General features: G+C 48.8%; 2 protein-coding genes across 2 annotated transcripts in view; one reads left to right on the forward strand and one right to left on the reverse strand.

Annotated features, from left to right (window-relative positions):
- The window catches only part of POLE (DNA polymerase epsilon, catalytic subunit), a 33,725-nt gene extending 11,995 nt beyond the window's left edge, over positions 1-21,730 (reverse strand). Inside the window, exons 1-28 of the mRNA XM_021536782.2 lie at positions 21,500-21,730; positions 20,945-21,025; positions 20,823-20,867; positions 20,592-20,684; positions 19,906-20,060; positions 18,418-18,559; positions 18,047-18,127; positions 17,691-17,798; positions 17,184-17,294; positions 16,828-16,913; positions 16,059-16,178; positions 15,185-15,317; positions 14,472-14,585; positions 13,489-13,701; positions 12,673-12,780; positions 10,141-10,269; positions 9,223-9,325; positions 9,001-9,147; positions 8,285-8,430; positions 7,364-7,512; positions 6,913-7,005; positions 6,104-6,248; positions 5,434-5,591; positions 3,263-3,458; positions 903-1,117; positions 547-649; positions 269-349; positions 72-194 (exon numbers count right to left, since the gene is read on the reverse strand). Coding sequence (XP_021392457.2) covers positions 72-194; positions 269-349; positions 547-649; positions 903-1,117; positions 3,263-3,458; positions 5,434-5,591; positions 6,104-6,248; positions 6,913-7,005; positions 7,364-7,512; positions 8,285-8,430; positions 9,001-9,147; positions 9,223-9,325; positions 10,141-10,269; positions 12,673-12,780; positions 13,489-13,701; positions 14,472-14,585; positions 15,185-15,317; positions 16,059-16,178; positions 16,828-16,913; positions 17,184-17,294; positions 17,691-17,798; positions 18,047-18,127; positions 18,418-18,559; positions 19,906-20,060; positions 20,592-20,684; positions 20,823-20,867; positions 20,945-21,025; positions 21,500-21,730 — 3,609 coding nt within the window. The remainder of the gene's footprint in view (positions 1-71; positions 195-268; positions 350-546; positions 650-902; positions 1,118-3,262; positions 3,459-5,433; positions 5,592-6,103; positions 6,249-6,912; positions 7,006-7,363; positions 7,513-8,284; positions 8,431-9,000; positions 9,148-9,222; positions 9,326-10,140; positions 10,270-12,672; positions 12,781-13,488; positions 13,702-14,471; positions 14,586-15,184; positions 15,318-16,058; positions 16,179-16,827; positions 16,914-17,183; positions 17,295-17,690; positions 17,799-18,046; positions 18,128-18,417; positions 18,560-19,905; positions 20,061-20,591; positions 20,685-20,822; positions 20,868-20,944; positions 21,026-21,499) is intronic.
- A 230-nt stretch (positions 21,731-21,960) lies between these two features.
- AIFM3 (AIF family member 3) overlaps positions 21,961-26,806 on the forward strand; it is a 102,510-nt gene continuing 97,664 nt past the window's right edge. The window contains exon 1 of the mRNA XM_077787100.1: positions 21,961-22,438. The gene's annotated coding sequence lies outside the window, so the exon portion shown is untranslated. The remainder of the gene's footprint in view (positions 22,439-26,806) is intronic.

Below are 26,806 nucleotides of genomic sequence, written 5' to 3' on the forward strand. Positions count from 1 at the left end.
AGCAGAAGGATGGGGGCTGCAAGAGAAAAGCCTCACAGGCAGTGCCAGCATCTTCCCCCCCCCCTCTTTACCTGTTTTTTGCCTTCTGAAACAAAAAGCTCATTGATTTTTTTCTGTTTGTACACATCATTCTTCTCTAGGAGTTTCTTGTGAAGCCAGTCTGGGTGTCGGACCCGTGGCACTGGGTTCTTTACCTGCAGAGTAGCTCCGAATCAAAGAGTCCCCCACACAAATCATTCCTCCTGTCCACACCCCCACTGCCCCATACCTGCTGCAGGGCTGCAGGAATGGTGATGATTTTCTGGATGGTACTGCCCAGTCTCTCGATGTAGTAGTCCCAGTCCAGGATCTGGGAAGAGGACAGAGTTTGGGCAGTAAAGAAAGCCAAGCAGAAGGGACCCTAGACACAGGATCAAACATCCCAGTAACACCCTCACCCCAGCCATCCTGCTTTGTGGGCACAGAAAGCCACTGCCCAGGTTGTGTCTCCAAAAGTATGATCCCCTGTCCCAGATGCGGTGTCATCTGCAGGGATGCCTCACTCACCGCACGGATGTTGAAGTCCTGCAGCGAGGGGCTCTTCAGCCATTTTCGGAGGTAGTGCTTGCGCACGCTGGGCTCGGCTTGGAAGATGGCAAGGGGGATGGCCCTGGGGAAGGTATGGAATCAATTTCCCATCACCCCACAATCTACTCTCTCAGCCTGTGGAGATCCTCCAGGCTTCTCCTAAACTCTGGTGAGGCCACTGGTTCAGTGTTACCCATTGCCCTGCTCATGGCCTATGCCAGATTCAGGTGATCACCTGGCCATGTATTCTAGCTCCCTCCCTTCCTGCTACCTGCCCAGCCCCTCTTGGTTTCTCCCACACTGCCAGAAGCCCTGGCCCCTCCAGGTGGGGTTACCTCTCAGTAACAGGAGACCCTTCTGGTTTCTTGGAAATGATGAAGCGACAGCTCAGCCCTGCATCCTTCACCATCTGGTCCCCCAAAAACTCTGCCAGGCGCCTGGCAGTGCTGATGGAGGTGGACTTCTGCTCCCCGTAGTCCTCCAGTTTGCGTGACATAGACCGGTTCTCTGAGATGAGCTCAAACAGCTCTGAATCAGGCATGTTGGCAGCCTGAAGGCCAGGGAAAAGCCCAAAGTTAGGAAGAACTAATGATCAACCTTTGCTGCTGTTTGGAAGAGGAAACACCACACACAGTTGATGTGTCTCTTTACAGGGAGCCTGGGAATTGCTTCGTGGTGCAGCTGCCAGTGGGGCTCTATAGAAAAGAGGGAGTGTGGGTTTCAGGCTGGCATCAGTTTGTGCCACAGCTCAGCTGTGGCAGCACAGCTTTGTGTTGTGCATGCAAAGTTAGGCTCACCAAGAATTTGTTGCAAAACAGCATCACAAAACAAAGACTATAGAGGACCAGAACTAAACATGTTTTGTCTCAAACATTCTAAGTACTGCTCAGAATGCTACAGGAAAGGTGTGATTGGAAGAGAGGGTCCCATGGAGGTGTGGCAGTGCTGATTTGAGCCAATTCCCTGCTATGCCTTAAGACTCAGGCTTAGTCCCCTCTCCAACACACACCCAGGAGAAGGGCTTGCTGTGCATGAAAGGGAGCAAATAGGTCCCCTCCCTACTTTTTCTCCTCTCTTTCTCTTCCACTTTCTTTGTCTCATTGTTTGCCCCAGCTCTGGATCATCCATGTGGCATGACCAAAGTAAGACCAACACATATCTAAGGATGGACTGGTGATATTCTTTGTTTTCTTCCCTTTGCTGAGCAAAGCAGGGCCATCATATTCTACTTCATATTTGGTATTGAACCCTGTTGTGGGAGTGGGGAGCTTGTGTAAAGGTGTGTCGTGGCTTGTTTGTCAGGATCCTTGAGTAGTGGTGTTGTGGCTCATGTGCACCTTTGTGTGATGGTGTGCTGCAGCTTGTTAGCCAGTACCCTTGAGTATTGGTGGTCTATTGCAGCTTGTGAGCCAGCGCCTTTTCAGGAGCTTGTGGTAGGAGTTGAGAACTTATTGACATGTTCCATACAAAATTAAGGGCTTGCTTGCTTCCACTCTTGTGGAAGTCTATTGCAAGAACTAGCTTGTTGTCTAATACCTTTTGAGTTTATGCAGTGGGCTGGTTGCTTCAGTTACAGCAACTATACAATAAAACATAAGAGCTCCTGACATGTGATCAGTGTCTTTGCTCAACCTGATGAGAATTTATGATTAACATCATGCCCCTGGACCAGCAGGTCATGACAAGGACACAGTTATATTCTTGTTCCCTCCCACTCCCTTGTCTCATAGAATCACAGATTCATTTGGGTTGAAGAGCCCTCTAATATCACCAAGTCAAACCATTCCCCCAGCAGTACCAAAGCCATCACCAACCCACATACCCAAGCGTCACAGCCACACAGCTTATACATTCCTCCATGGATAGGGACTCCACCACTGCTGTGGGCAGCCTGTGGCAGAGCTGGACAATCATTTTGGAGATGAAATTTTCTCTATTACTCAACCTAAAACTCCTCTGCTGCAATTTGAGGCTGTTTCCTCTGATCCTGTCACCAGGAGAAGTGCCCAACTCCCAACTGGTTCTGCCCTATTTGTCAGAGAGTTGTAGATTAAGAATGTCCTCCCTGAACCACCTCTTCTCTAGGCTGAGCCCCCACAACTGCTCCTCCTTAGACTTTCACTCCAACCACTTCCCCAGCTCTTTTCCCTCCTCTGAATATGCTCCAGCCCCTTAAAATCTTTCTTGTCATGAGGGGACAAAAACTGACCCCAGGGTTCAAGATGCCTCACCAGCGTCCAGCACAGGTCACTGCCCTGGTCCTGTTTGCCACACTATGGCTGGTACAGGCCAGGGGCCATTGCCCTTCCTGTTTACCTGGGCACATGTTTAGTAACTGTTGATCAGCACTCCCTTTCAGATGCCTTCCCACACCCTCTGCCTGCAGCATGGAGCATTCCATGGGGTTTTTGTGACCCCTGTGCAGGACCTGGGACTTTGCCTTGTTGAACCTCACACCACTGGGCTTGGCACATACAGCCAGTCTCTCCAGATCCCTCTGCAGGGCTTCCAGCCTTCCAGTAGATCAACACTCCCACCCAGCTCAGTGTCATCTGTGAAGTGACTGAGGGTTAAAGTGGTACAGGAGACCACTGACTTTGTGCAAGCAAAGTCCACCCTCCCACAGTGCCCAACCAGCTCAGATGCTCCTTCCCAGGCTCCACCTTGGAGCACAGATTTGCTGAGCTATGCCTACCTTGCTGTAGAGCACATCCAGCCAGTAATCGGCCACCTTGGCCACGGAAGCGTAGACCTCCTCCAGGGTGCTGCCTTTCAGAAAGGCTTCGAACACAGACGACTGGAATATTTTCACCAGCTGCAGCTCTCCCCGGCGTTTCACTTCAAACCCCTTCAGCTCAGCCAGGGATCCATCCTCATTGAACACGGCGTACCTAGGAAAGAGTGTGAATAAATCTGGCCTACACCAAGAGACACATCCCCCAGGGTGCCACTGATGTCCCTCCTGCCAGGGTGCTGCTCTCCATGCCTTTGTGCCACCATCCAGCATGTTCAAAAGAGCCACAGCAGCACACACCTGGATAATCTCAAGTATCTGCAGCTTCTCTAGCAACCATTTTAGCTTGGTCTGGAAAAGGACATCAGCTCTTGCCCCAGCTCATCCACACTGACTCATCGAAACACAGGGGAAGGGACCTTTAAGATTATCTGATTTTGTGTTCCTGCCATGGGTGGGGGCTCCTTCCCCTATGGCAGGTTATTCCAAGCCCTGTCCAGCATAGCCTGGAACACTCTGCAACTGCCAAAGCTTTTCTGGGCACCCTATGCTAGGGTTGCACCACCTTCACAGACAAGAATTCCTCCCCAGTATCTCATCTAACCCTGCCCTCTGGCAGTGGGAAGCCATTCCTCCTTGTCCTGTCCTTTCCAGCCCTTGTCCAGAGTCCCCCTGCAGCTCTTTTGGAGCCCCTTTAGGCCCTGGAAGGGGCTCAAGGTCTCCCTGGAGCCTTCTCTCTCCATGCAAACACCTCCAGCTCTCCCAGCCTGGCTGGAGCAGAGAGGCTCCAGCCCTTGGAGCATCTCCATGGCCTCCTCTGGACTCAATCCAGCAGCTCCATGATTTCTTGTGCTGAGCACACCAAACCTTGATGCAGCCCTGAGTGTGAGGAATGACCTTAACTGGTGGAGGATGACCTTAACTGTATGTAAGTAAGGGTGGGAGATGAGAGCCCAAGTGGGGAAATGAAGATATCAGGAAGAGATTTAGAAAGAAGGAAACTGGCAACTCCAATGCTAGCAGAGGGGTTGAGAGGAAACTGGATGCAGCCATGACACACCTAAGGGAACATTCCCCCCTCTTGCCTTTTCTGTTGCACTGTTTTGCCTTTTACAGCCCTGAAAATTATTTGTATGTCTCAAAAAAACCCCAAACCACCATTGTGGGAATAACCAGTGAGGAGAGGGGATGCTCAAACCTGCTTGGCTAGCCCTTCTCCCACGTGTCCCCATTCCCACCAGGCACAGCCTTTCTTTCCTCCACAACCATGGGTGCCTGCAGCCACCTCCAGGCTGTTGTGCTTGGAGAGTGACCAGGAAATAAATGCCCTTTCTTAGATCCCTAAACTATAGGAATCCAGAAGCCCTGAGGGAAGTCGTACAAGCACAGCCCACTCAGAGCTCAGCAACACTGACTCCTGCAGAAGGGTCTGGATGCCTGGAGAGGGACACTGGCAGGGAATGGTGTGTGCTGAACCTTGTTCTGTCAGGGATTAAGCACAAAAACGTTCTGAATTGTAAGGACAGAGGGTGCTGGGGACAACAATAGCATGTTTTGGAGTCAGACCCAGGTCTGTGAGCTGCCACCCAAAATAATGGATGCTATAGCTCTAGCTCACATTCTTGGTTAGGAGGTGGTCATTGAGAAATCAGTGAAGTTTGGGTACAACTATCCTATAATGTGACAGTAATGGCAGAACCAGTCCTACTTAGAGTTGGAAAGGGAAGGGGAAACACATAGGAGAAGTGTTACTGGAAATCTGTGAACTCTTGAAAGATAGGAAGGCAGGAACTGCTGAGCTTAAACAGATTAGACTGAATACAAGGAGCAGTAGAAATCCTCAGAGTGAAAGTCAATGTTCTCCTGCATACCTCAGAGCCAAGCAGACAGATGTCTGGTCACTAGGTTGGAGAAATTTTGTACAGTAATTTTGCTGTTTATCTGCTAAAATTTACTGCCATAGTAGCTGGGTTTAATGATCTGATGTAAGGAACTTGTAATTTAAAGCCAGTGAGTCAAATACTACTGGCTCTGGAAGCAAGGACCAATATGCCTCACATGCACAAAGGCAATGAGATCCTTAGTCTTACAACTCAGGGAAAGAGACAATATTTCAAGCTTTGAAATCTCACCTTTTCTTCAGCTTCTTGCCCTCCTCTTTAGAGGCTGGAAGGATCATGGCCAGGTATGGACCATCCACTTCAAAAAAGATGCTGTTCTCTGAGCGCGTGACGTAGGTGAGTGAGGCTGGATCCTGCAGCTCCTGGTACTGGTCATTTGTGAAGCCTTCCTGTGGCACAGTCCCAGGAGAAGTTTCAATCTACAGCTGTTGGGTCACACCAGGGGATGCCCCTGGGACACACCCTACCCAAAGGGACACCTGAACATCCCTCTGGAGTTGCAGCACAATTTATCTGTAGCTAAATTGCTAAGGTGCTTTGATAAAAGTCAAAGCACCTTTTCTGCCTGTTGAGAAGAAAAAGGCTTTGGACCCTAAAATGGTATTTTCTTCTCTTATAGAGCCTGGAGTGAGCAGAGGATAGGTTTAGACCTTGTGATGGACTCCCTACCAGCACAAGTAAGCATGTACCCAACCTGGCCTCTTACAGACCCCCCTCTCTAATGGAGGACATTGAGCCTCTTTCTCCCCTCAGATGCTCTCCAGAGCCATCACCCCCAACATCTCACCCACTATGTAGGGAGTGGAGATGGAAGAGGGGTTCTCCCTACTCATCAGCTCTCCATCTCCTTTTCCCAGGCTGCAGAGGCTGCAGAGCTGGCCTGGACAGGTGCCAGACTCACCTTCACCAGGATGTTCAGCATGGCACCCGGGTAAGAGATGGTTACTTTTGGCTTCTTGATATTGGTTGACTTAATGACAAAGTTCTCTGGAAAGCTGTTGGGAAGGACACACCAAATCCCATCGGTATCCAGTTCTAGAGGTCTCCTAAGGAAGAAAGGAAGGAAGGCCATTTCAGGAACAGAGTGGATGAGAGGTGAGGATCAGTTCTGTGCCCCCCATTAAGACAGCAGCAGCCTGTTCCATCCACTCTGTTGCCTTCTGCAAAGCAAACCCTCAAATACAACAGCAGTGTCAGGAATCTGAATGCTCATAGAATCAGAGAATCACAGATCACTTGAGGTTGGAAGGGACCTTAAAGCTCATCACATTCCAACAACTCCTTGTCATGGGCAGGGACCACTTCCCCTAGACCAGGTACTCCAAGCCCTGTCCAACCTGGCCTTGAAACACTTCCAGGGATCCAGGGGCAGCCATAGCTTCTCTGGGTAACTTGTGCAGAGAAGAATTTCTTCCCAATATTCCATCTAATCCTGCCCTCTGGGAGTGGGAAGCCATTCCCTCTTGTCCCACAACTCCTGGTTGTTGCCCAAAATCTGTCTGCACCTTTGCTGGAGTCTCTTTAAGCACTTAAAGGAACTCTAAGGTCTCCCTGGAGCCTTCTCTTCTCCAGGATGAAAGCCCCCAGCTTTCTCAGCCCTTCTTCCTCATAGGAAACGTGTTCCATCTCTCTGAAATCTCAAGTGTTTTAACATGCTCCCACATCTGTCCAAGATACAGACAGACCTTCTTCAGCTCAGCACACACTCACCCAATCTGCTCGATCAGCTCTCTGGCCTGGGTGATGATATTTGCCCCCGTGAAGCAGACAATGCCAGCCATTTCCATGGAGTACCAGCGAGCTCTGTGAGCAGAAGAGCCACAGTTAAAACCATGACATTCTCCTTCCAAAACATAGCTGTGGAAGGGTAGGAGGATCTCTAGGGGAAGAAGGGCAAGAAACACAATACTAGGCATTATTCTCCTATGAAATTCTCTACTTATCATGCTCCAGAAAAGCTAAAAACCCACTAACTGACAAGACTGCCATCATTTAATGTCTGGTAAGAGTCTCCAGGATGAGGAGTAGTGGGTAGAAGTAAGAGTGTTACAGGCAGCACCTACTCTCATCTTGGTGCTCCAGGAAGTGACTAACTCACCAGGACAATCCTTGTTTCCAGGGTCCTCTCTAGAGGATCCTGGATGGCTCAGGGGAAGCTTACCCTTTTCGCATGACATAGCCATAGAAGGAGTTAAGGATGCACTTGTGGGCCAGCTGAAGGGAGTCATAGAGGATCTCCATGTTCTTGCAGCGTTTCACTTCAGAAGCATCTCCTGTCTCCACTGCTGCAGACAGCTTCTTCTTCCACACCTGCATACCAAGGGCAGAATCAGTACAATTCCACATATCACTTGGTGGCCCCAAGTGGTTTCCACTCAGTCTCAGTACAGCACTGCAGCTCTACAGGAATATCTTTGCCAAAGATCAGCACCATGAGTCAAACATCCCATTTTCTTTTGCAGCACAGGAGGGGTTGGCCAGAGGCACTTTGTCAGTTGTCAGATGAGAGTTGCAGCTCCCATCACTGATTGGAATTCAAGCAGCATCAGCTGTGCTGCACCATATATGCGCACGAAGAACCTGATATACTGCCTGATGCAATCCATCATGCCTAGCTAGCAGCAGAACCACCAGTGTAGGAAAAGCCTCTCTGTCAGTCCTAGGAACAATGGCAAAAGAGGCAGCTGGGAGGAACTGCAAAGCAACAGGCTCTTTAATGAACTCTGCCAGATGTATAGCCCCTGGCCTCCTAGAATAGTTTGGGTTGGAAGGGACCTTAAAGCTCATCTCATCCCACCCTCTCCCTTGGGCAGGAACCCCTTTTTACTAGACCAGGTTGCTTTAAGTCTCATCTAACCCAACTGGCCTTGGACACTTGGAGGGATGGGACAGCCACAGCTTCTCTGGTCAATCTCTGCCAGCACCTTACCTCCCTCACAAGGAAGAATTTCTTCCCAATAACTAATACAACCCTGCCCTCTATCAGTGGGAAGCCAAGAGAGTAATCCTTTGAGGTTTTCAGCAAGGCACAAGAGATCCCCAGGCTTGGCAAGACAATTTGACCAGCACCCAAGGTTGGTACCTTGTGCAGCCCCTTGAACTCATATCGGCGGTCCCGAAATGCTCGCACCGTGTCCACATAGAAAGAGTTTTCTCGTTGGCAGATGGTGGTGACTCGCTCCTCCACCTTGGTGACATGGATCTTCTTGTACGCTTTGCGGCAGTAATCTGATCAAGGGAGGAGGCAGAGGGAGATTCTCAGAGATGGCTGCCCTGTTACAGAGGGATGAGCAGGGATAGGGAGGCAGCTAAGCATGGGTGAGTGGTGGACAGCCCTATTGCAAAGGGAGAGGAAGATCCCAGTATGGAAAGATGCAGCACATCTTTATGGAGGTGGAGGGCAAGGGAGAAAACAAACTAATCATATGGCCCACCTACAAACCCAGGCTCTGCCCCCAGCCAGCTGGGTGGTTCTGCTGGACAGCTTCCCTACAGGTCATAGGATAATGTGATGTTTCTCTTACATTAACTGGCATTTTTTAGTAGCCTGACAAAAAAATGGAGCCATTCATTTCAGCTCAAATCCATGGCTCTCCAAGAAAAAGAGAAACACTGACAGAGGTACCAGTGCCTGGCTTGTCGTAGGAAGCACACATGAGTCTGTTGGGTTCCTGGAGAAGCTCTGAGACCAGCCTGACTTCACCCCACAGTCCTAGGAGGGGTGACTACTGCTGAATACCGCTCATGGTGCGGGTTGCAAAACACTGCCAGGATCATGACCTTGATTCATTTTTTTACCTGCTAGGCGCTTTTTCTCATACTTGGCTTGTTCTTCCTGGGAGAGCTCATGGAAGGCACGGGGTGGTCCATCAGGGAACAAGGGAGGGAACTTCTCCGACTCCAGCTGCTGCTGGATGCGGTGGTACTCACTGCGGCTGGCAGGCACTGCAGAGGAGGGCAGTGATCAGTCTCTCAGAGGAGAAGCAGGAATTTGGCTCCATCTCTGTGGGCTGTACTTACTGAACTCTCCTCTCCACTGCCACGTCATCCGGCGCTGACAGTTGGCACCTGGCTTGTTGAAGTCACAGGCAGCACACGTGGCCTCATCCACTATGGCAGAGGGCTGGATGAGGTAACAGACACACAGGTGTTAGAGGGGACAGGTCTACAAATGACAACTCATGCTAGAACAGGTGTTGAGTGGCAGGAGAGCACAAGTATGAACATCAGAGATAGTACTCAGTGAGTTCCCCTTTCCAGAGCCTTTCAGGAGCATAAGCTCCTCAAAACAGCTGGGTTTTTGGGAAGAGTTCTAGCTAAAGCTGTAGCTGAGTCTCTGGAGACCTAGCCATCCAGAGAAGGACAATGGAGCTAGGGAAGGGGCTGGAGCACAAGTGCGATGAGGAGCAGCTGAGGAAGCTAGGGGCTCAGCCTGGAGAAAAGTAGGCTCGGGGACGACATTCTTGCTCCTACAGCTCCCCCCGACAAGAGGGTGGACCCAGGTGGGGATCATGCTCTGCTCCCAGGGAACAAATGAGGAAACAGCCCTAAGTTGTGCCAGAAGATGTTTAGGTTGGATATTAGGGAAAAATCCTTCACTGAAAGGGCGATCACACAGTGGCACAGGCTGCCCAGAGCGGCATTCTCCTGGAAGTATTTAAAAGCCATGTGGATGTGCCACTTGGGGACATGGGTTAGTGACATGGCTTTGGCAATGCTGGCAGAGTGTTTGGACTCAATGGTCTTAGAGGGCTTTTCCAACCAAAATAATTCCGCGATTCTACAATTCCATGGCAGCTTGACCAAATTTCACACCCAGTCTCATCTGCTTCCTCTACCCTGTGCAGCAAGTTCAGCCCTTACTTTTAAGGGCATACAGAGGGACCATCAAGGTCATCTGGAAGTCAGATTAGGATAGACAAGATTGATGTTACCCACCTGCAACCTGTTGGTCAGAATGATGTTGGGGTACATGGCCCCCACGTCCAGATGATAGATAAGAGGACACTCAATTCTGTTGGGAACATCCTTCAGGGAATTCAGTTTGGCCTTGATTTCATCACAAACCTGTGGTGAGATAAAGGGAAGTGACATCAGGGCAGGAAGGAGTTAATGAATCAAATACTTTTTGAATTTGGTTCTTCTTCAGAGGGACACTCGCCACAGGCTCTGGGGATGGATCTAAAGGACCAGATCAGTATCTCCTTGACCACTGGTGCTTTAGGTTTTGATTTCAATGTCCAGAATAAGCTTTTCTATAGGGATACCTGGGAAGTGGAAGCAGCTGCTTCCTAAATATGACTTGATCGAGGACCTTTTCAGTGCAAATGTGTCACCCTTGCACCAAGAATGACACAAGAACAGGTGAGGACACAGCGTGAAAAGGAAGAAAATAAGGCTTTAATGGAAAGGAAACTTCAGTTTAAATAGACTGGCACAACACATTCTATTTGATTGGTTAATTAATAAAAACATCTTTCTCATACACTGTCCTTGAGAGGAACAGAAAAGCAAGGTGGAAAAACATCACCTTCAGATTGTTTAGACCAACAAGCTATCACATCCCTACAACTCCCTAAAAATTCTCACAAGCCACTGTGAGAAACAATTGCCATTTCTCTCTCCCTGACCAGGCTGGCATCCACACAAATGGGTTAATGGAGACAACAGCAAAGACCAGAGGTCGCCAGTCTAATGCTGCCCTCCAAGAAACTCCGGACTTGGATTTGGAGAGGGGTAACCTGCACTTTTGTAGCTGATAAGAAGTGGAGAACAAGAGGAACAAGGGCATTTGCGATATCTGAGGGGTGTCATGGTTTGACATAGAAGGGAATTTTCTCGGAAAGAAGACGGTCAAGATAGTCAGTGATTGGGGTTGGATATTGGCATTTGGGCTGACCAATTGAAGGTGGACACGCCTCTGAGAACACAGAGGGGTTAAAAGCCAGAGCTCCCAGGGGAACTCTCTCTCTTTGGCTCCGGTCAGGGTGCAGTGCAGACTCTCCCCTGCCCGGACCCTGGCTGGGTGAAGGAGGGGAAGTCCTGTGGCCTGACTGAGGTAAGGCCGAAGGGTGGAGGGGCTGGAACCAGGCTGGTCCCCTGCAGATGGAAGGGTGGAGGGAAATCTGGGATGTCTGTATTCCCCCCCAGAGTCTCTCTGGAGAGAGAGAAAGAGACAGCAAAGGTCTGTCAGCAATACACTGCTGGGTAGGAGAAGAGCTGGGGGGAAAAGGAAGGTGCCAAAATCTGGGCAAAGAGCCAGGTGTCCGGGGAAGCTGAGACTTTTAACCCTTCCTTGAGAAATGAAACCTTTGTGAAATATTACTCCTCCTCAATTTGAAAGAGAAGAAAAGAGACAGTCTGGGACCTGAGATGTTCGAAGAAGAAATTCTAGGTGGGGGGAAGATGATAGAGTGGCTTTTGGCTGGACTTTTTCTTGTTAGCCACAGACTGAACCAATTTTCTCCTCCAAGAGAGACTGTATTTTAGGAGGATGCCAGTGAGCCAAGAGACCTGCTTCAGCAGATGAGGAAAAAGACAGGAGTGGAGTGAACAGAGAAAAGTTGGGGAGGCTTGTGGTGGTGCCCCTTGTCTTCAGAGAAGAAGAGAAGATCTCTGTTCTTGAGACTCTTGGCCCCAGGGGAGGAAGAAAATGGAGGGGACTGTGGTCCCAAAAATGAAAAACTGAACTGTTGTCTTTTCCCCTCTTGGCAGAGCATCCTTGAAAAGAAAAATCCTAAGAGCAGTCTGTCCATGCATTAGTGGTGAGAGCACTATGTGTGGAGAATGTCACCATGGAAATTGTTTTTTTCCCCTCCAGACGGTGGCATGTGTGACATGGAAGCACAGAATGTGGCAGTTGTGTTTCTTTGGGGGGGTCTGCGGCACAGGAGAGACTCCTCTCTCCCTCGATGGACTAAGTATTGATTATCTGAAGGGTGAAGTATTGATTATCTGATTGGGGGTCCAAGTTGTATCTCACTGTGATTTGTTGGGATTGGGAGGGTGGGAGGAGGAATGTTTTGGAAGGTTTTAATTTTGGATTTAGTAGTTTTTTTTCTTTCTTTTCCCTTTTATGGTAGTAGTAGTTTAATAAGGTTTCTCCTTTGCTACTAAGCTTGGGCCTACTCTGCTCTATTCCTGATTGCATCTCACAGCAAATCATCTGGGGGGGTTGTATTTTCATGGGGGCGCTGACATTGTGCCAGTGTCAAACCATGACAGGGGTCTGCCTTCTCCCTAAATTCTTTCCCAGCTCTCTCAGAGCTTTGCTCCTGGTTGAACTTCTGAAGGGAAAAGTAGTAGCTGCATTCCTCAGATGGGGCAGAGACCCTGATCCCCAGGCTGGGCTGCAGGACTCATCCTGTAGATGGGCTTTCGCTTTGTAGAGCATAAACCATACCCAAACAAGCATTTTAGAGCTGCAGTCCCAGTTTCCTGCCCAGCTCAGCTGTGCTGCAGGTGCTGTACCTCCTGGAAGTTGGTGACCTGATCCAAGGGAAGACCCTCCTCTTCCTCGATGGCGTGCTGCAGGGTCTTCTCCACATGCTGCACCAGGAAGTCAAAGGCAGCAGGATTCTACAGGGATATAGAGATGGCAGTGAGGCCATAGGCAGATGTCCCTGGCTGCACGCTGGCAGTTTCTGCCCTGCACCCTTGTCCCTGCTTCGCTTGGGGACCTCTAAGCTGTAAGGGACATGTTGAGGCACTGAGGGAGGTGATGGAGGTAGCAGAAACAGGTAAAAAGCCCTCAGGATGTGTTCAAAAGCAGCTCAGTTTGAGAGAAGACAGGACTACAAGTCACAGAGGCATCATTTCCAAGAAACACTGGCTGAAAAACAAACCTAAAACCCTATTTCAACACCATCCCCTGTGGTCAACAAGCTCTGGATTGCTTGCTCCCCCACTGAAGCACAGATGGCCACTTAGAGCTCTCCTCCCATTCTGTCCCAGCCCAGCTTCAGGTAGCAAGGGTCTCCTGGAGATTGCCAAGGAATGGAACGGGCTGTTGAGGTCAGTGGTAAAATCACTATCCCTGCAAGTGTTCAGAAGACATACAGATATGGCACTTGGGGACAGTGGTGGCCTTGGCAATGTTGGATTAACTGGATTAACAGTTGGACTTGGCAGCATTAAAGGGCTTTTCCAACCTTACTGATTTCTGTGATTCTAGATGCTGCTCTAGAAGTCCAGCAGGGATACACTGGGGATGCCAACAGTGGAAATGCTATCCCCCTCCCCACCACGCTGTTCCATGAAGACCGGGGCTGGCTGCTGGCCCATTACCATTTTGAAGCGGCAGGGAATGTCACTGCGGAAGACTCCAGATTCCAGTGCTTCCACATGGCCTCCCACATAGGTCTCCGAGTCCAGCACATGTCCATCTTCCGTAAGTTTGTTGAATTCCTGCTCCTGCTTGTTGGGGAAGATGATGTTGGCATGGTAGGCCTGAACCATCAGCAGTGCCTCACACAGTGTCCCAGAGCCTTTTCTTAACACCTGCACATGAGAAACCAAATTCAACAATAGTAGACACAAATATTTCTGGATTCAAATTCAAAAATTGTAGGAGGAATTTCTTCCCTGTGAGAGTGGTGAGGCACTGGACTGGCACAGGTTGCCCAGAGAAGGTGTGGCTGCCCCATGCCTGGAAGTGTCCAAGGCCATGTTGGACAGAGCTTGGAGCAATCTACTCTAGTGGAAGTCATCCCTGCCCTTGACAGGAGGGTGGCCGAGATTATCTTTAAGATCCCTTCCAACCCAAACCAATCTATGATGCTGTAGAAGTGCTGTGCCAGCACTGGCAAGACTGGACTGTCACACAACAAGCTGGATAGCTTCAGCTGGTGACACATTTGCAACACCACTTCATCAAGTGCCTTTGCCAGCAGAACCAGGTGGGAACAGACTGACATCTTCTACATGCTTAACAGCTTCCTCATCACTCTCCCTACAGCTGACAACAGCCAAGTTGAACAAGTTCACTGACAAGCGAACTTGGCTGAGCATGGAGCATCAGCTGTACTTTCTAGCTTTCTAGCCCCAGCCCTGTACTGCCAAATGTAAAGTGTCATCTTCTTATAGAGAAACCGATCTCCAAACACCCCACAGCTGTTGGAGAAAGAAGCAGCCTCTAAATCCATCCTCCCTGCCACACATGCCGAGTACCTAGGCAGCTGGAATCAGATCTGTGGCCAGAGCATCCTTGCAGTGTGGGAATCATGGTACTCCATCCAGAAAAGAGATCATCATTTTGGAAAAGCACTCACCTCATCAGGCTCCATGGGAATGATGGTACACAAGGCGAAAATGAAGGGATGCACGTACTTCATATACATGTAGTAAGTAGCAACAGCATCAGACACAGAGTAGGTGGCCAGAGTCTGTTAAGCAACAAGAGAAGCAAATGAATCCAAATCCCATGTGAGAGTGGTTCAATGACAATGATATTTCATTGCTTCCTGCTGGACATTGTCCTATAAACAAGAAGGAAAAGGCGTATTTCTCCATAGTGTAGGTTGTAAAGAATAATGTGTTTGCTTCTGAGGCCATTCTGCTTTAGCAACAAACAGCAACATGTCAGCACTGAGAAGGAACAGGGAAGATGAACTAAAGGCACAGAATCCACCCAGTTTGGGTCTCAGAAAGCTGCTACAGGACTCAGCAGAAACTCCTGCCTATGACACCTGGAGCACTAACCCTCTCCTATTCCCCCAGCAGGTTTCAGCTTTTTGTGGTGTTTCCAATTTCAGTGGTGCTTTTCACCCCACGCTAATGTAAACAAATACAGAGAATGCACAGTGCAATGCCAGGGCCAGAATCAATTCAGGGGAATCCTGTTCCTTCTCCCTGTGAGCTCTAAGGCATGGAAGTCTGATGAGACAGATTCAGGTAATTTCTCAAAATCCACTTTAACTTAAAGACTCAGTCATAGTGCAGTTGCTCAAGGCTTGTTTTCCCATAGCATACAGGGAGAGAATACCTGAGGCTCCTCTGTGGCCATCCGGCACATCTCCTCAGGATCCAGCTCCACTGGATCATAACCCAATTTTGCTTTAGCTGCTGCTTTCAGGTTGTGACTTCCCACTGGAAGGTAACTGTCTCTCTTCACCCACCTGGACAGAATCAGAAAAATATCAGTTTGTGCAGACAAACCAGGCCTGACCTTCAAAACAGGGTCAAGATTGTGAAGGGGACCTCGACTACCATGGGGATCTCTCACCAAGGAAGCCCAGCATCCAAGAAGAGTGGATGCAGTTGGACAAGGCTGTCCAACTTTAGCTAGCCCAACCAAAACAACCCCCACTGTCCATCTCCCCACCACTGCTCATAATTTCTACCTTCCAGCTCCCTCAGTGGCTTTAAGATAAATGTTTCACTGCTGAAGAAGACCCCACCTGCAAGAACTGCAAGGACATCCAGCTGTGCTCCAGAGCCCAGGCTGCTCCAGGGGGGGAAAATGACATAAAACCCTAAAGTTTTGTCTCTCCCATGTGTCCTTTCATCTTCCCTCTATGTCAGGAGGCTGGTAGGTGAGATTAGTCTCTTTCCCTGCACCAATGGCCAAATTTTAACCTGCTCCCTTCTCCCTTTCTCTGTCCTCCCAAATCAGCAATCAAAACACCCAAGGCTGCAGGGCAAGAATAGTCTGGAAACCCTTCAGGGGAAGACGTGGCAGCTCCTGTGGAATGCAGCATGCCAAGGGGAAGACAATACAGAAATGGATTATCACACAGCTGAAGAAGGTGACACAAAGCTTCCAACAGAATGTGAGAACAGTATTCAAATACAACTGTAGGTATTTTATCTGAAGAGATAAAGATACAGCTATGTGGTAGAGGGGCAGCATTCGGTACCTCAGACAGTCCATGTGGATGCACTGGGATGCTTTGTACTCTCCTTGGCTGTCCTTTTGAAACCCAATTTCCTGATACATATTAATTCCATGAGCTGCTGCTCTTGCTTCCACAAAGGGCCTGAGGAAAGAGGAAGCACGAAGAGAAGGAGCAGAACAACCATTTTCCTGCATCTCTAACAATGGTTCCACAATTGCTTTGTTACAAGACACCTAATGCTTTTTTTCTTTTGATTTATGTCTGTATAGACTTCCAGGTAGGACTTGAAACAATCTGGTCTAGTGGAAAAGGTGTGTCTGGTCATGGCAGTGGGGCTGGAACAAATGGGTTTTCAAGTCTGTTCCAACCCAGACCATTTTGTGGTTCAAGAGGCAAACCTGCTTGCTTGTATTCTGCATCTGAAGGCAGAGGTGTGTAGTCCCTTTCCTCCTGCTTCCCCAGGCTTACCTGCACACTTCTTTCAATATCCCCCAGGTCTCTTTTGACTCTCTCCCTGCTCTCTCATGACTGAGCTCATCCATATGCTGACATTCCAACATTGACAAGGGTTTAAATGCAGCTCAGGCAAGTGGATGGGACTCTTCAGAAAGTCCTACTGCCAAGCCAATGACCACAGGCTTTGGTGAGGTGCAGGACACAGCTGTTCCACATGTGGCCACATGGCCTCCCCACACTATCTGAGCTATGGAAGGGTGTTGAGGATGGAACCTGACCTTGCCTTCTAGCAAAGGTGACACTTTGCCAGTTTAGTCATCATCCCTGATCTTACCAGTCAAAGAAGTCTCCATTGTATGTGACAATGATGGTGGGTTTGGTCTCCTGGACGTGTTCAAACCATCTCTGGATTAAATGAGCCTGTGATGAAACGGAAAAGATGTGCAATTTAAGGAACTTCACCTCCTCCACAGGGAGGCGGTGGATACCACAGAGTTTGTTCTACCCTTCCTCTTTCCTCTGCACCTAGCCCAAACCTGATCTTTCTCACCCTTATTCCCAAGAAACAAAAGCACAAGGAACCCTGCAGGACTTACTGGGTCCCCCAGGGAGTCAATCTGCCAGGGAATGAGGTCTCTGGCCAAGAAAAGCTCCAGGCAGGTAAAACTCTGCAGAGCAGAACTGACTTACCTCATCTGGTTCGTTAAAGACACAAAATGGACCCTCATACTCTGGCTTGGGAGTAAACTCAAAGTCTTCAATGTTCTCTGTGACAATCTCCCTGTTTGTGATCAGGTAGCCCTGAAGAGGTGACAAGGAGACTGTGAGGAGGACTGGAGTCACAGACAACCCAAAAATGCTACCCAAACAATGGGATGCTTTTCTCTTGAAAGCCAGAGCTTTTGTCAAGGGGAACTACATTTTGTGACTCATCTATTGAAGTGTCATTGACCATCGGAAAGGGAGGCCACAGAGAGACAACATGGGATATCAGTGTTGCCTCTCTCCTGCAGAGAAGCACCAACAACCTGGGCTGAGTTTATGAATATCATCCAGATACCAATGCTATTCCCACAGCCACACACCATGCAGCTGGCAGCATGGCCAAGCCTGGAGACAGCAGGATTAGAGGGGAATGCTGGGCTGCTTCCTGGCTTTGCTGCCCAAGCCTGAAGGAAACCATCCTGGTATCCTTACCTGCCCATCAATCATGTAGGAGATCATCATGATCTGGTCTGTGTCTGCATCAGGAAACTTCAAAGGGAGTTTGGTTGTTTCAATATCAAAGGCAAGAACAACAGGATCCTGGGCAGGACCAAATCCATTAGAAAAGATTCCAGAGCTGACTGAAAGGGTGGTTCCCATAAAACCCAGTGTTGGTCCAGTAAGTGAACCAGAACATCCCCATTAATTGTTTTAGTGCTTTATCAACCCAAATATCACTACCCAAGCCCAGTGTTTCTCCTGCCACCACGGTTTTACGCTGACAGCACATCAGACACCAGTCTGTTGGGGCAGAACATCCGCACAAAAGACACCTGCCCAGTGCTCACCGGCCTCTCCACAAGGTCATCTCGGCGGGTGATTTCGGGGGGGTAGGTGTTGCCCCGGTATCGCACGTTGTACCAGTGAGCCTGTGGAGAGATGAGGGTGGGCAGTGCATTATGGTAGGGCCACATCCCCATGTCACTCTGTCCAGCTGCTGGGGATGAAACTGTGGCAATCACAGGCAGCCCAGAAGAAAAATTCAAACTATGGCCATGCATTAATCAGGTAGCTTTTCTGTGTGCCACTAAATATGAAGCCCAATAGAACAGAACGGAGCTCTAGACATGACCTCATTGTCACCAATACTTTTGTAAAGGTGTTGGAGAGAAAAAACTTTTCTGCACTTCAGGAGTGTGACTGGGAAAGCAAAGCTCACCACATGGATCTTCAGGTCAATGGAAAGGCGAACGTGGTAAGGCACATCATACTCCCGCATATCCACGATGTTGTCCATCTGGTTGGCAATTTTTTTTGAGGCTCCTTCCTCATCTGTGCTTAGACTGCCCCCACTCAGAGCACTGCAAGAGCAGAGAGAAGCAGCCGCCTTTTACCCATGTGTCACACAGAATCACTAGGCTGGAAGAGATCTTTAAGGTCATCGAGTCCAACCTAGCCCTACCATCTCCAACTAAACCATGGCACAGAGTGTCACATCCAGTTTTTTTTTTAAACACATCCAGAGATGGCAACTTCACCACCTCCCTGGGCAGATGATTATAGTACTTTTATCACTCTTTCAGTAAAAAACTTTTTCCTAACTTCAAACCACTATTTCCCTTAGCACAGCTTAAGACTGTGTCCTCTGATTCTGTCAGTTGTCGCCTGGAGAAAGAGACCAAACTCCACCTGACAACAACCACCTTTCAGGAAGTTGTAGAGAGTGATAAGGTCACATCTGAGTCTCCTTTTCTCCAGACTAAACAATCCCAGCTCCCTCAGTGGTTCCTCACAGGGCTTGTGTTCCCAGCCCCTCTCCAGCCTCGTTGCCTCCTCTGGATGCTCTCGAGTGTCTCAACATCCATCCCAAACTGAGGGGCCAGAACTGGACACAGCACTCAAGGTGTGGCCTCACCAGGGCCAAGTACAGGGGAAGGATGACCCCCCTAGTTCTGCTGGTCACACCATTGCTGATACAGATCTAGCATAGTCCTTCCCCTGTTGTCAGTCTACCAGGGACACCCACTGGCACTGGTGATACTGGCAGCAGGAGACAGGGACAGAAGACAAATAGAAAATGTTGGATTATTTTTGTCTTGATCACAACTAGAAGTAGGGTTGCCCATTGCCTCTCTGGACCCTTTCAAACGGAATGGGCAAACTATTTGACAGGCAACCAGAGATACCATCACGTCCCATCCCATCAGCTCTGGGGCCTCTTAATGTGCAGCACAGAGCCGGAAGAACCACTCTGAAGATGTGTGGCAGAAAGGCATAGCAGGAGTCAGACCCAGGAAAGATAACTCTGATCTCAGCTGGGAAATAATCAAGAGGGTCTAATTATTAATTGGGTGGTAAGGCACTAGCACAGATTGCCCGGAGAAGCTGTAGCTGCCCCATGCCTGGAAGCGTTCAAGGCCACATTGGATAGGGCTTAGAGAAATCTGGTCTAGTGGAAGGTGTCCCTGCCCTTGACAGGAGGGTGGAAGAGATTATCTTTAAGATCCCTTCCAACCCAAACCAGTCTGTGATTCTGTAGAAGTGCTGTCCCAGCACTGGCAACTTGGTCTAGAGGAAAATGTCCCTGCTCATTGCAGGTGGGTTGGACTAGACAGCCTTTAGAGGTCCCTTCCAACACAAACTACTCTATGGTTCTATGAATTATTAACATGAGAGACTGACTGAGTCCCTTGCAGGGAGCTCCCACCTCGATAGCATGGTCGTGTAGACATCACTCGCCTGGTCCTGCTCCCTGTTTTTCCTCACAGCAGGAGAGATCTCCTTCCGCACCTTCACCAAGTCCTCCACTGTGTTGAATGACAGCTTGATGTAGTTCCTCTTCAGGCCTACCAAGTGGTTTGGCTGCAAAACAGCAGGAGAATGGCAGCTCAGGGATGGATACCATGAGAGAGGGGTGGAAGGCCTACAAGACCAATACAGGTGGAAGGATTGGCCAAAAAAGAGATGCTGATGGGTGGGACAGTAAATCACTGAGGAGAGATTCTGGTGGGTGTGTCAAGAGCAGCAAGAACCCAGCCAGCCCTGCTGCTTGTGCAGGCACCCACAAGTAGGATTTACTCAGGGAAAAAGAGGAAGAATGGGTTGAGCATGAGCAGCATCCCTCTCCTGCAGTATCTTTCTTCTTTCAACCACTTTAATTCTAGAAATTAAAGTCCTGAACACATTGTCTGAAACAACAAGATATGTTCAAGGAGAGGAATGTAATTACTGCTGATAAGCAATTAGCCATGACAAACACATTTCTGAAATGCCACAGCACCAGGAGACTTAAGTCAAGCATACTGCTTTCTCTCTCTCTGCTCATCCCTTCCTACATCATTAGACCTGTGCAAGGTCCAAAAAAAAAAAAAACTGCCACAGAAGGATACAGACCAGGTCCAAGTCCTCTTTGGGGACAGTTTCCAGCTTTGCAATCTTCCCTTGGAACTTCTTGGAGAGGAAGGAGGACACTTCCCGCTCACAGCCCTGTCAAGAGACCTTGAAGTTTAGCAGTGCATCTCTGTCCTTGGGAGGAGATCATCCCAAAGCAGGCTGCCCAGGAGGTCTTGAGCTCCCCAGGATGGTGTCTCCTTTCCTGGGGAGCTCAGCCCTGCCCCTCCTCACCTTCTGGGTGGCAATGTAGAAATAGGGCTTGTAGGGTAGGGCCACCTAGGAAGGAGCAGACAGACAGTGGTGACAGGTTCTCTCCTGGGACACTGCACCCACTTTTTCCCCCTGGCACCCACCTTGAAGCGGCTCCCATCCTCCTGGATGAAGTAGTAGTCTACTGCGCTCACTGACTGCCGGTCCTCATCCAGCACCTCCGTCTGCCCATGGGCACCAAGACTCAACAAGGTCCCTTCATGAGACTACCCCGGGACCCCACCACGAAACCTTTTCCCGCCGGGGCTTACCAGCAGTCTCCGTGTGGGACTTTCCGCCCCCCGCCCCCCCCCGGGTAGTGCCAGGGAAACATGGGAGACCAGGCAGGGACATTTGGGCTCCTCCCCCGAGTAGAGCCGGGGTCTATCTGTCGGCTCTCCCCAGGGGACCTCCTCCCCAGCTCCCTTTGAGGGGTACCTCCGTGGGACACTCTCCCCACACCCCGGGCTGTATCGGGGGTCTCCCCATACGACTCCTGCCTCCAGCCCTTCCGGCCATAACTCCGTGGGACTCCCATCCCTGGTACGGCTCGGGTGTCTGTGTGGGAAACCCTTCCCCAGGCCCTATCAGGGGATTCCCCACGGGACGCCCGGCGCCCCGTCTGTCGCCTGCTCGCCTCCCGCCGCGCCGGCCCGTACCGGATGCATGTTGATGAGCCAGCCCGTCCGCTCACCGGGCTCTGCGGGCCGCTCGAAGCCGAACAGCGCGTCCAGCCGATCCGTGTGCTGTGCCCGCTCCAGGCGCTTGAGTGCAGACAGCGCAGGGGCATCGTCACGGCCGGACCCGGCGCCGTCCGCCTGCTCCCGGGGCCCGCCCGGCCGTCGCCCCCGCCGCGCTGCCTCGGGCTCGGCGCCGTCCCGCAGCCCCATCCCGGCCGGGCCGGCGCTTCGGCGGCGCCAAGCAAGAAATTTCCCGCGCTGAGCCCGGTTCTCGCGAGAGCGAACCCCTTACAGCGCCCCGTGGCGAGAGCACCAATCAGAACGCGGCCCCGCCTCCCCCGTGGGCGCATCCCACCAATGACAGGCGCAGCTCTCCCTCCTCGTCCCGCCCCCGGCGCGCGCCCCTTCACGTCCCTGCGGCGGCCCGGAGGGAGCGGCCGCGCCGGCGCCGGGGCCGCCGGGGCCGCTGAGGGCCGGGCTGGCCCCGGCTGACCTAGCGTGTGGCTGATGCCTTCCCCTTGTGGATTCAGGTAGCAGCGAAGCTAAGCGCAGGTCCCACAGTCCTAAGTAGTATCTAACAACAGGTTAACCACAAGTAATATTGTAACAAGACGTGCAGGTAAAACAAGCAGGATAGCAAAGAAAAGCGAGATAACGGGGCAAGTAGGATAACAAACGCCATCAAGAGCAAGATAGCAAGTTCTAAGGGCACTTGCAAACTGCAAAATTAGCTAAAAACAAGTTAGACTGTAAAACAAGAAGCACCAAGGCATGTGCTGAAGATAGAGGTAGAAAGTTTAAATGTGAAGAAGCCTTCATCAAAAGATCACCAGAAGACTGATGACCACCACATAAGAACTGATGCATGCAGCAAAAGCAACAAACTCTTGCAACACCATGACAAACCTTTATGCAAATGTGAGTATGCTAATGAAATCTTGTAATTGTGACATTTCAGGGAAGGACTTTTAAAATGCAACTGAAAGCTACAGGAGATTTAAGTATTTTGGCAGAGTTCTCCCTCACTCCCAGCGCTGACTAAACAAATACCTGCTCCGTAGCTGTCTGACTATGGAGTTTTATTTTGTTGCCCAGTTCAAGAGACACACAGGTCCCAGAGACACAGACATGGATACAAACACAGGACACCCAGGACTCACAGGCACCGGATACACAGATGGCCATCTACGAGGTGCTGCTGTCATCAGCACCTTGCACAAGACCCTCATAACACCCCAGCCCCCATTCCCACACCCCTCCCTGTGCCTGGTGTCCCCCCAGTTCACATGTTCAGCAGTGGCAAAGCCCTGGCTGATCCTTCTGGAAGGGCCAATCCCAATTGGTTTCTGGATAGGCCATGGATTAGTGTGTCCCCTTTGTATAGAAAATCCCTTCTATGGAAAGCCAGTGTACATAAAGGAGACAGAGTGATGGAAATTATACAAGGTTTAACGTTTTTTAATATAACTTCAGTCAGGTTAGTTCACCTTTGTCTAGGGGAAAAGGGAATTGAAGTTTCTTTTCAAATGACTCTGTTTCACCGGCTGAAAACTGATGAGTTTAACACCTACATAGATTGAGAATAGCCAGCAGACACAGATACAAGCAGATAGGCAACCTTCAACCTCAAACACTGCCCCCTGGCATGGTCAGAGACATCTGGTCCAAAAAAGACTTATCAAGAGAACCAAGAAATGAGGACCAAATTGGCCTCGGAGGTGAAGAAATCTGTAAACAATAGGAAACCAAATACTAAGAACTGTGTAACTTGGGACCAATGCACATTGAACCAATGAATTTCTATGAGGTTTGACTGTATAAAATGTAGGGAAAATCTAGTAAAATTTATGTATCATAGAATTATTTTCTCTGCATATATGGGCAATATGTGGGTGAAATTTCTGTTGCACATTCTGGCCAGATTAAAGCAATGCCTTGACTCTCTACTGTTGTTTTGTTATCTTAAAAGTTTTAAAGTTTGTTTTTCTAAAAAATTTTTATGCTTTCTGATGTTCACATATTTCTACTAGAGTTTTTATGCAGGTTCATGTAAATAATTATTGCTTTGCATTCTGCTTTGTGGGAATAGAGAATTGATGGACTGTTAGTTTGACCAGTGTGGTTGGAGAGGTGAAATTTCACCCTCCAATCCACTGTCGCTTTTGGGATTCTATGTATTGTGGAGTTAAAAAATAAAGCTCTCTTGTAGCTCTTCATCTTTTAAATCTTGTAGCTCTTCCTTCTTTTACACACAACATGTGTGTGAGAGTTATTTCATGTTGTAGTGTGACACTCTAACACTAAAAATGGTTGTTGCAGAGTTTTTTGTTCTTGCCGGAGTTTCGGTGACACGTTCATCCTTTCTATTTGACCTGAATTCTGAGGGTGCCAGGGGGTATGGGGGTCCCACTGAATTTCAAAGCAGCCATAATCCTTTGAAGGATCCCTCCATAAATGAGTCACCCTATCCACGTCCACTGCCTTAACAATCCCATATTCAAAAATCATTTGTTAACTGATCAAATAAGTGATCAGTTAAATCTGTCAGATGGAATAGCTCAAGTGGCTAGAAACACCTCTGGCCATCCTGCCAGCTGACATACCACTACCAGAGGATATTTAAACCCTCTTGCCCAGGGCATCTCAAACACACCGACATCTCTGGAAGGACTTATAGCCTAGGGTCACTCCCCCACCTTGCAATCTCCTTTGTAGTCTGGCTATTAACTTTAGCCAGGCACCTCTTAATAGCTCATTTTTCTAAAGCAAAAAACATAAAGCAGAACATCTTGAGGAAGATCTCTGCCAATCCTAGAGAGCGCCAATTACCCCCCATGGAGTTGTTTTAGCATTTACAGGGTCAAAGCTCCTGGCATTCACTCTTTACTGCCCTCTGTAAATCAGTTTTTCCCTTTCTTCTTCCCCACGACCTTTCATTATCTCCAACTCTTCTGGTGGGAAAGACAGCAGCAGCAGCATCACTGCTTCCCCCTTCCCCTGGCAATGGTTGAGCCACAGGGAGTAAAGGGAGGATCCCGGAGACCTCTGCCAGAAGTTCTGCCTTCTGAACCTCTCCATTGGCCCCCTGATGAGTTGATCACCTGTTGTCTCTTCTGAGTACCCTGCCTGATGTCCCCTTACATGTATTATTTCCACCTCTTTTGGCAAATTCGCCACCTCCAATAGGCAAGTTTTTGAGCTCTCATGAGTGGACTATTTTTTCCCTGCAAGTTAATCTCTCTTCCCAGTTTTCCAAATTCAGGTACCAATCCACACGCATACTTTGAATCTGTAAATATTCACTACCTTTCCTTGATACACTTTGCAGGCTTTTATTAAGACATACAATTCTGTGGTCTCTGCTGAATGTGCATGGTAGCTTCCCCTCTTCTTGCAACTCCTTCCTTTTACTATACCATAACCAGAAACGTGTTTTCCTCCTATTACTCTTGAAGATCCATCAATAAACACTTTTCCCCATTTGGCCAAGGAGGGTCCTGTAAATCTTCCCTAGCTTGGGTGTGGAGATCATGACTGCATACAGTAATGATTTTCGTTTAGGTTTCCTTCCTTGGGACCAGTTAAACAGGAGACTGGGTTAAACCCTTACCCACTTCTCAATTCTAAACCCTCCTGTTCCATTAAACAGGTTTCATACTGTAACAATCTAGTGTTGGTCATCCATTTAGAATTTGATGCTAGACTTTAACAATCCCACCATCAGTTACCATCAAAGATGTGGCTGCACAATTCTGCAGACAACAGAGCCTCAGTTACTATTGGAGGAAATAGTGGGCCCTCCCCCTTGCAAATGGGTTAAATGTTTGAACACTGGAATTCCTTTGGCCCCGTTTAACATGCACATACAATTCAAATTCCTTTTATGAGTCTGGCTAAAGTTTTGCTCTTTCTGGTGTCCATACCACAACATTGGGGCTATCTGAGTTTAAAAAATCACAGAATAAAAAGTCCTTAATCCAGGTCCTGCAATACCCTATTGTTATAGATGAGTAATGCAAAGGTTGACTCTCACAATTAAAGAACAAATATTACATGTATGTTAAGAGAAGTTTTGTAGATGTATAGTTGTGTTTCCCCCCGTATTGCATTGTTATCACAAGGTGGCCTGGGTAGTCAGGACATTTGGGGAGGTTGGCTTGTTACTATGGCAACACCTGACCTCCAATCAGAATGTAAGATCTCCACCACTGGACAGCGAAGAAGGAGTCGATGGACAAGACTTTGGAAGGGGCTAAAGGGTTAAGGGTGGAACATCCATTGTGTGGATGAGCACATGGTGATAGAATCCTTTGCTCCTAGCTCTGTATTATCTTCTCTACTCAGTCTTCTGTTGTATTTTTTAGAAGGTTTTCTAACGTTGACTCGGGTAGGGGGTGTGGGTTGGAGACAAAGAGACCACTCACCCCGATGTTCAAGTGGCAAAGAGAGAGTTTATTCTCAAGCCCTTCCTTATAAAGAGCATTTGAAAAACCCGGTCTGGATACTTTCATTGGTCTGATCTCTACGCCCCTTCAGATTCTGGCCTGTGAAATGCCTGCAGCCTTGGGAGAGATGTCAGTCAACCCAGGGGCTGGTACATTTACACGGTTTTAGCCAGCCTGCACTGTGACACATGGCAGCAATAATAAAGGTTTAATAAATTATTATTAAACCTTATTAATTAAGGTTTTAATAAACCTTCTAAATTTTTGAAAGTATCATTTTTCACACTATTAATCTTAAAAATTGTCACAGCTCCCCTTCAGTACTGGGCAACAGCACCTCTATGATTCCCTGTGAACTATTAAAGAAATATGGATATTGATCTAGTACCGATATCCAACTGTGACGGACAAGCTCTAACAGTTTAAAGTTAGAAAGTGTATGTTTATTTGACACCGGGCAGCATGAGGGATAGCTCCCAAATCCACACCGTGTCTTTCAAGTGATTACAGAGCCCTCTTAGCCATACAAGTATTGAATACCCAAAATACAAATACATTTAATAATTTTCAGACATCCCATTCCTCGCTTCATATGCTAATCATTTCAAAAGCTATTAAGCATGTGTAGTTTGTTCCTTGAAATAGGTCGGTGGTCCCTTTCATGGGGAGGGGTCCCAAAATGAGGAAGTAAATGAAGTCTTCCTCATTCTGATCTTTTTACCTTTTCAATGCAAATATGACAAATGAACTCTTGGTAGAACTCCCATTCCTTGTCTTCAATTGGTTTCAGAACAGAGGAGGAAGACATAATTGTCTTACGTTCCTAAAAGCTATTTGTCAG

The sequence above is a fragment of the Lonchura striata genome, chromosome 18 (assembly GCF_046129695.1).
Source record: "Lonchura striata isolate bLonStr1 chromosome 18, bLonStr1.mat, whole genome shotgun sequence".
NCBI classification, from domain to species: Eukaryota; Metazoa; Chordata; class Aves; order Passeriformes; family Estrildidae; genus Lonchura; species Lonchura striata.